Source organism: Acanthochromis polyacanthus, chromosome 16 (assembly GCF_021347895.1).
Source record: "Acanthochromis polyacanthus isolate Apoly-LR-REF ecotype Palm Island chromosome 16, KAUST_Apoly_ChrSc, whole genome shotgun sequence".
NCBI classification, from domain to species: Eukaryota; Metazoa; Chordata; class Actinopteri; family Pomacentridae; genus Acanthochromis; species Acanthochromis polyacanthus.
The window spans coordinates 5,274,827-5,284,418 of record NC_067128.1 but is presented as its reverse complement, the minus strand read 5'-3'; the positions used below and the strand labels follow the sequence as shown (position 1 = coordinate 5,284,418).

At 44.6% G+C, this 9,592-nt stretch overlaps 1 protein-coding gene across 1 annotated transcript; it reads left to right on the top strand.

Moving 5' to 3' along the window:
- Nucleotides 1-775: 775 nt before the first annotated feature.
- Nucleotides 776-6,589, top strand: bmp2b (bone morphogenetic protein 2b). The gene is made up of 3 exons (XM_022209348.2): nt 776-1,182; nt 2,041-2,408; nt 5,321-6,589. Exons 2-3 carry the CDS (start codon nt 2,054-2,056, stop codon nt 6,214-6,216), a joined length of 1,251 nt encoding a protein of 416 aa, XP_022065040.2. The 5' UTR covers nt 776-1,182; nt 2,041-2,053; the 3' UTR covers nt 6,217-6,589.
- Nucleotides 6,590-9,592: the final 3,003 nt, after the last annotated feature.

Below are 9,592 nucleotides of genomic sequence, written 5' to 3'. Positions count from 1 at the left end.
TCTTGCCATTCCTATATATAAGGAATAATGTAAAGCTTTTTTATAGGTCTGAATTTTCAGGATGTGGAAGGATGCAGAAGATTAAGTTCTTTGTAATAAGGAACATAGGCATATATAGCTATATTTATATACATTCTGGTGGCCGAAAGGATCCCTAGCATATTGTGGAATCACTTTGCTGTAACTTAAACCGACTTAAATACTGTTTTATAGTTCTGAATTTCACAGATGTGTAACAATACAAGAGTAAAGGTTATTTCTAGTCATGAATAAATGCGTACACAGCCTGTATTTATACAGGAGCTGGTGGTCAAAAGGGTTCCAGGTATCTCGTGGAATCATTTCATTCCACTAAAGAGTAAATTAGAAGATAAAATCTTCCTGTGGGGGACTTTAAGATTGAATTTCCAGGATCTGAAAAGATGCAAGAGATAAGGTTGTTTGTAATGAGGAATATGCATTTATATAGAGAGAGGAAGAGCGAGCCTATATTTATATATATATATACACTGGTCGACAAAAGAGTCCCAAGCATGTTGTGGAATCATTTAAATACACTACAATCTAAATTACAATGAAAAAAAATTTCCTTTGACTAAATCTTATTGAAAGTTCGGGGGGTTCCTGCCTCTAATGTGTGTTTATTTGACATCATTCTTCGTGAAAAAGTGCGGAGCCTGGAGGAGCTAAGGTCCGCAGGAGGCGCTTCTAAAGTGGACAAATGATTGACAGCCCCTCGGTGACATCACTGTACGACAAAAAGCGTTGCTGGGGGAAGAGAAGGCACCAATCAATTGAACCACTACGGTGTGGCGCACAGCAGAGAGGCGACGCGCTCTCCAGCAAAACGTCCGCAAGGAGCGACGTCTGAGTGCGTAAAATCTCTCCAAAAAAAGAGAAACTACAAAACTTTCCTGCCTCTCTTTAAGATGTACAGTCAGGATTCTTTAGATCGGCTCCGCGAACTCGCTTCCTCATAATTTTTTCCTCCTCTCCGTCCTGACCAAGACCTAACCCGATTTTTTTGCAGCTGGTGAGAATATGTGCGAGAAGCGATCGGCGAAGGGTATGGGCTGTCTCTGGTCCCCCAAGCAGAAGCAACGTGGATTAAACACGAATTAATGTGGAATTTATCGGAGCCCAAAGGTGGAACGACGACCGGACACAGCGCTTTCTCGTCAGGTAAAATGAAAAGGCATGGATTTGTTTGATTTCCAAGTAGAAGTAAACTCCCAGTAAGTTGTAAAATGAGCAGCTTGGTGATGAGAAGTTGACTTTACAGCTGGATCTCAGGGCTTCTTTCTCTATATATGATTACAGGGTGTGTGCGTAAAAGTTAAAGTGTGTTGAAAAGAGGGAAAAGTTAGTCTCTTTGGGTGATTTTCTTTTTGTTTTTGATGTGCTTTCCCAGGCTACATCTGGCCCTGGTACGCACGTCAGATCTAACACCTGCGAGCCTCTTGAAGTTACTCTATCCCTTATGATTATACATGACCGTCAAAGCCTCTGCAAACAGACGCTTGTTGCACCGTCTGCCTGCCTCTGCTGCTCCTGTGCACTCTAACCCCCTTTTTTCTTCTCCTGTTCCACATTCTTAAACGCTTCTTGTGATCTTACGCGTTTCTTTTTCACCTCACCGAACATCATTTCTTATCTCTTCTAATTGGAGACTTTATGACTGCAGTCTTTCTCCCCCTCTCCTTCCACGATCCCTTTGATTTATCTTTTTTCCTCTTTCATAACTTCTTCACCTTGATATTTTGCATGTTCCACTTCATGTTAAGACCGAACTTGTGTTTCAGTTAGACGCGCTGTATCGCCGGTGGGGTTCTCTCTCTTTTTTTTTTTTTTGTCCTACTTCAAAGTGAAGAAGGTGTCTTTCCTTTTTTTAACCTGCTCTCCTTCAATCACTGTATGGGGAAATCACACACAGTTTGGAGAATGCTGCAGCACTGAAGCCCCCTTTTCCCCTCTGCTGTGTCCACCACATGTCAATACCTCAGCGCCAGTGTATTGACAGAAACCAAACTTTCTCCGCAGGGACTGACTGATCATGGTCGCCGTGGTCCGCTCTCTCATGGTACTGCTGCTCGCTCAGGTGTTGCTGGAAGGTGCTACGGGACTTATCCCCGAGGTCGGCCGGAGGAAATACAACGAATCCGGGAAGCAAACCGCGGAGCAGTCGGAGAGCTTCCTCAACGAGTTCGAGCTTCGGCTTCTCAATATGTTTGGACTGGGGCGCAGGCCGACCCCGAGCAAGCAAGCCGTGGTGCCGCAGTACATGGTGGACCTTTACCGCATGCATTCAGCCAACGGAGACCACAGCAGTAAACGGCCCAAGAGCATGGGGAAACACGCAGAGAGAGCCGCCAGCAAGGCCAACACGATTAGAAGCTTTCATCATGAAGGTATGTATTAGTGACATACCTTTACCTGTCAGCCGGGGAGCAGCTCAGAGCTCTCAGACAACCCAAACCTATATTTAAACATGACTCAGTGCGTCAGGACTGAACTTCAGAGTGTTCGCTGTTTTATGGAGCTTTAGTCATTTACAGGTGACACGCGTCCAAGTTATTTGTAACTCTTTAATAAGTCTGCCTCCTCGATTTACAAACAAGCAGCTCATGCACGACTATAAACCAACTCTCATATATGTGCAGTGATGCAACCTTTACGCAAACATCCCCCTGGCGCAGCTGTCAGCGGCTTCAAAAACATGAAGGGGCGGTGGTATCCCTGGGGTAATTTGTTTCTTAATAATTGATGGTGTTTGCGTGGGCTCCGAAAACAGTTTTTCCAGACACGCACCACAGGAGCAGGATAAAGGGCGGTGTGCCTTTTTGCGCAGGTGATAGTCATCACCCTGGTACTTCAATAACACACGACATGACATTATACCAACACGCATTATGACAAAGTCATGGTGTCAGACTGAATTCTGAGTCATTTTTAACAAGACTGAAATTAGTAACGGAGGAGGAGGGGGTTGGGGGGCGGGGGTAGCGCGCCTTATTCTTTCCAAATCACCCCCTCTCTCCGTGCCCTGCGCCATTACGCACGTTCCAATAACACCATAATTGCTCACTTAGTTTATATGGTGGATGGTTGTTGAAATTTAGTATTTCAGTTCATTTTACTTCCAGGACAACATATGCTGCTCACATGAATGAGGTTCACAGAGGTTCAAAAGTTACTCTGTTTATGCAATGATGAAGTCAAAATCTAACAGATGGCATTAAAACGCGAGTTGAACAGCTAAACAGCAGAGTGATGCACCGGGTCCTGATATTCAGATGATTTATATTAACTCTAAAGCAAACAGCAAGTGGTTCCACTTCCTATATTCCAGTTTTTACAGCATACAAGTTACCGAGTCCATAGGGGCTCAACACAGAGTCCTCATACAGAGTCCTAAGTGTTTGACTGGGGAAGTTTCCATCAGGGGTGAGTCAGAGGGGTGGTTGAGTGGTTGCTTGGGTGCTCTCCAGAGGCCCAGTGCAATGACACCAAGTGGCTACACTGACACACTACAAACAAGCCTGGCCTGGGCAGCTGGTCTGAGCTGACTGCTCCCAGCCTCCCACTGGAAACCTCTGCAACCCCGGCCAACACACCTTGACACCGCCGGCCGCTCCCGACGTGCTCAGGCTGTGTTTACATACAGAGCTGCGGGGTTGTTCGTCTTCCCATGTCAGGAGATGTGCAGCTCCATATAATAAGCGTGTATCTACAGATGTAAATGCGGCACATCAAAGCAAACAGCTCCAATCATTCATCACATCTGGCGGCTGATATTCATTTCACTGGGATAATTAGCTGCGCCGCTATCAGTTTTCAAAAAATAACCATTTTCCATGCCAAATAGAACATTTCCACTATTACAGAGGAAGTGAGCTGCCAGAGACAGGTCCCTGATGAATGACCTGACATTAGCCTTTATCTTTTGTTTTGGCATGCAGCACAAAAAAGAAATTCGGAATGTTGATACACTCATATCTGTGGTTCACACGTTTTTGACAAGCCTCGACTTGTTGCTCAAAGGAGAGAAAGACAGAGAGAGAGTGAGAAACCCTGCTGCAGAGAGAATATGGGGGGGGGGGGGTAAAGAGTGACGAGAAGGAGACAGAAAAGAAAAGAGGATTTGGGGCTAAGAGAAGAGAGGGAAAATGGGATTTGGGAGCTGAGGAGGGAAAGAAAGAGAGGGATTGGGGACTGAGGAGAGGGAACGAGAAACAGGGGGCTTTCCCACATCAAATGAGGAGTGATGGGCCTAATTGAGGTCTTTGTGCCTCTGGAGGGAGGTTTAGGATGAGATGGTGGAATTTCCTAAATGCCTCCTTTGAAAAAAAAGTTCAAAGTTTGTGTTTACTTTGCTGCACCAAACAGATTAAAAAGTGTGTCTATACATCATCTGTGATCTTCATAAGCTAAAGTTCAAAGTCGGGCCGCCTCAAAGAAAATTGCAGCTTTTACAAAGACTTCTGACATTTACTGCACACTATATACCAATGAACTCCAACACACATATGATTTTCATATGCCTCAGGACAACAGTTATAATAGACAAACAGATGGATAATATTGGATAGAATTTCCCGGCTCCCGGTTAATAATAAAATATCCATCTGTCTGTAGATGTTCCCCTGAATTTAGACACTAATAGTATGTTGGGTCTTTGTAATGGCTCTTAGAATGAATTATTAAATTTCACATTACAGCATTTAACAGTGATATTTCAGAGCTTGCAAGTTCTGCAAAGGTTAATGCAACAGTTGGCCTTTATTCAATCATTTCTATATTGATTTCTACTGACCATCCTCATTTTTGATTATATAGTACAACTTTTGTCATATACACTGCTGGATATTGTGTGTAGCAGCCAACTGTCACAGAGCAAATGAGCCATTTGGAAGCAGGCAGACAAGCTAGTTAGATCTTATCGATAGATGGAAGCGCTCTGCTTTCATCTGCTGACATTTAGCCAGCTGAACCTATGAGTGAGAGACACTAATGGTAGTATTACATCACAATGAGCATTTGCCTGCAATCACACATGCAAAGTGTTGATATACCTGTGTGACAATGGCCCACAGCCACTCACTGGAACCACGTGGCAGCTTGGATCGCTGCACAGAGGAAAGCTGGACGTTGTGTGAGAGCAAGAAACAGCAAAAGAAACCGTTTCCCTGCTGGAAAGAAGTCCAGCTGGGGTTCACTCACAGATTCTTGTAGCATGTATAAATTTGTTGCCTCATGTTTAGAAGGTATTTCACAGTTCAATCATCTAACACCGTGGTTGTGTCTCTGCTGTCCTCTATAGAGTCCATGGAGGCCCTGGCCAGCCTGAAAGGCAAAACAACCCAGCAGTTCTACTTCAACCTCACCTCTATCCCTACTGAGGAGCTCATCACCTCTGCAGAGCTGCGCATTTACAGGGATCAGGTCATGGGAGCTGCAGCCCACAACAGCAGCAGCACTAATGTCAGTGCTCCCGCTGGCGGCTTCCATCGCATCAACATTTATGAGATATTCGGAGTTCCTCACACCACAGAACCTCTGACACGTCTGCTGGACACTCGGCTGGTGCAGGACTCTTTGAGCCGCTGGGAAAGCTTTGACGTCAGTCCCGCTGTATCTCAGTGGGCCTCTGGGAAAGGCCACAATCACGGCTTTGTGGTGGAGGTGCTTCACCCAGGGGAAGGGGAGACGGACGGCGAGCATGCCAAGAAACAAAGCAGGCATGTGAGGGTGAGCCGGTCCCTGCACCAGGACCAGGACTCGTGGCCTCAGGCTCGGCCCCTGCTGGTGACGTACGGCCACGACGGCCGCGGGGACTCGGTGCTCCATACACGGGAAAAAAGGCAGGCGGCGCTCCGCAAACAACGCAGGAAGCACCAGCACAAGGCGAGCTGCAAGAGGCATGCCTTGTATGTGGACTTCAGCGATGTGGGGTGGAATGAGTGGATAGTGGCACCCCCTGGCTACCATGCCTTTTATTGCCATGGGGAATGTCCTTTCCCCCTTGCAGACCACCTCAATTCTACCAATCATGCCATTGTGCAGACGCTTGTCAACTCAGTCAACTCAAACATCCCCAGAGCCTGTTGTGTTCCCACTGACCTCAGCCCCATTTCCCTGCTCTACCTGGATGAATATGAGAAAGTCATTCTGAAAAATTACCAGGACATGGTGGTGGAGGGATGCGGCTGCCGGTGAGAAACTGGCGGTCTGGATAGAAACAGAAAGCGAGGAAGTGGGCAAGAGAGACTGAAAGAGATCAGAGGTTATTATGGACACCCGGTTTCCCAATGAAGACGTTTATTTATATGAATGAAAAACACAAAACAGAGCTATTGTGGAAGAAGAAAAAAAAACTATATATGAATATATTTATGTCTACGTAAAAGTTGGGAAAAATAAATATTTTAATCAAAGGAATATTCCTTTACTGGTTTTGAAAATGTATTTCTGATGTACATTTTGAAATGGGTGCAATACCACATGAAGTATAATGCTCAGATTTTTATTTTGTATTTATTTCTATTATAACCACTTTATTTGTAAATAAATAATGTGTATTTATCGTGAAAAAAAAAACGTGGTCGATCCAGTTTTCCAAGAACCAGCCGCTGGGGGGGATGACATGTGGCTGCCGTGAATATGAGACAGAAATTACCTGAGAAAATACAACACATGACAAGAAGCTCGTACCACACTGATTGCAAACCAAGCACTCAACTATTTGGGTAAATGTAATTGGAAACCAACAATAATAGAAGTTTAGGAGAGGAAACTGACAAGACTGGGTCACTGGTGTAATGAACTGTAGTATGGTGGAGGACAATTTACATGCCCACAAATGTGATAGACTCCCAGGGGAGGATTAGAAAAGCAGCAGAGCATGTTTTTAAGCATTACATGTCACTGCAAAGATCCCTGGGAAGACTCCTCTAAAAGCTAGCTCGTGTGTTTATTCTGTTCCCGACCAATATTATCGGACGAAGGGGGGAAAAAAATGAAAAGTGAAGTCGCAGCAACGCTTCTGTGGAAGGTCTGACAGGGCACGAGGTTTATTTACAGTGCAGGCAGAGAGATTGCAAACTGTTGCAGACAGACGCACCGACAGGCCCTCAGCGAGAAAAAGACTCCCCTGGCACTTTAATTAATAAAGACAAACAAACACACACCTGCACCTGTCCACATACTGCACATGCTCAGACAGATTCTTCCCACTTCAGAGTTTGGCTGCCTTCCTTTGTCATCTCTGAGTCATACGGCTCTAATGTGTTTCAGCACTAAAGGGGGGAAAAAACAGAAGAATGTTTCACAAAACAACTCGGCAGCAGCAAATAATGAACTGCAACAGAAACCAAAATCTCAAAAGTTCACCAAGACAATAAAGAATGACAAAAACAAAACATCATATGTTGCAAAAAAAAAAAAAAAAAAAAAAAAGAGTTGGAGGCATACAAGTGCAGTGTTTTCAGTAAAAGGAAAACAATGTCATATCTAAATCAAAAGAGAAATGACAAACTGCTCCAGAAAGACACAGATGAGAATTTATAGTGCAGCCACAATAGCAGATCAGATAATGAGAGAGAGAGAGAAGAGAAACAGAGAGGAGGAGAGAGTTTTTGCGGAGTTTGACTGACTTCGTTTTCTGCTGTGTTTGCATTAGAAAGGGTTTGGAGGGATCACAAGGCAGCTGAAAATGCTCTAAATAGACTGTTTTTATGTGAGCGCACATTGGGACCGTGGAATGTTGGTTTTCAATCTCAGACACATGCATACGCTTGCATGGAAAACCAACGTGGTTGTTTTTTCAATCATCTATTCAAGGGTTTCCTGGTGGGCTTTTTCTCTTCAAAAACAAATGTGCATCGAACAAAGATACGATTGTTACTTATATAGGAAATGTAAATCAAAACATTTCGAAGGAGCCGTGAGACTTTATTCAGGGGCTGTAAAAACACCCGAGATGTCACTTTTTTTTGTCGTTTTTTTTCCACGAGCTTCAGATCACGTCTGCTCGCCCATTCTCATCCTCCAAGGGGGTCCGTCTACTCAAGATGATGCAACTATTTAATTACATTACACCCTCCCAGCACAACCGTACACACACACGTCCTCCCACATTTCAATCTCCTGCATGTGCCATTTTATTCTACCTTGCATCTCCACCCCCTTCGGTCCCATCTGGTGTCCATTTTTCCCTCTGTGGATCCCACCATATCCCGCAAACCTTACACATGGAGCTGCACATACCTCCGCCAGTAGTAGCAGCACAAGTTTAATGGACTTTAGAAGGAAGTACTTTGCTGGCACACTTAATGAACACTTGATAAAAATCAACACTAAAAAACCTTAACCTACAACAAAAAAAAGGAGTAGGATGGGGGAGAATTATTTTGCGTTTTAAAAAAAGTGTGAGATTTAGTGCCTTTATAGTTCAAGTCCATAAACCTTTCATTGGGTTGGGCGGAAATACTGCTCCCAGGGTGGGTGACACATGGGCAGCACTCCTGAAACTCCCCTCCTGCGCCCCATCCCGGCTGAATTGGGTTCCAGTCGGTGCTATGAGTCGGCCACTGTTCCTCCACCTTCAGGGGGTTCTCCTTTTAGAGCCATGTTAGTATCAGGAAGCTCCTGAGGGACCACTTCTGAACTTCTCACTAAGAAGAGGGGTCAGAGGTCAAAGTCATAAGGGCCTATTATCTCCGACCAACTTCCAGACTCATCACGGACTCCTTGTGAGATCATGTTTAGAGTCTATTCTTTTTACAGTGATTACAAAATCATGTATTTAACAGCATGAAAGAGCTGATGATGAGCTAAAAATTTGGTTTGAAGGTGACAGAATTTCATGATTAAGTTATAAAAGCACAACTGTGTGTGAGATATGAGTTCTTGGCAGGGCTGTCTTCACCTGCTACACAGACCTCTGCAAAGTCTCTCTCTGAAAACAGATTTTCCCCTTCCTTCTCCATGAACATCTGGTAAATCAGTTAAAGGTGTCCTTCGCTGTCTTTGTTTACGCACAAACACACAACAGAACAGCCACACAACTGATGAGCATAACACTGGGAGCTGGGACCTACTAGCGTGGCAGAGCTCATTCATTTTGTTTGGTGCAGCAGCAAAACCACACAAAAACTATCTGCAGCTCCAAACAACCCAAATCGCGAAGGGTTATAAAAATCAGATTTCCAGATTCCTGGCCCGGCCTAGATTTGGAGAGTATGTGGTGTGCCGTGTATCTTTGATGAAACGGAGATCTCAGCTGGCCAAGCGCCAACGTGGGACACGAAAATTTAGAGAAGTGAAGAGAGACGGCGGCCACTTTAGAGTTTTTTTTGGGTCTTTTCTTCTTCATGTGCTGCACACACTAATTTTAGAGGTGGTGCACATGGTGTTTTTTCTGTATTCCGAGAACAGCCAGTGAGATGACGTCCAGCATAGCTAAGACTGTGGCATCTGTGCTGCAGCTCTGAACACATCAAACAGACGGGCGTCCACAGATTCAGGAGCAGACAAATATGGAAATTACTTTTCCAGAATGACTGCACGGATGATGGTGCTTTTGCATATATAC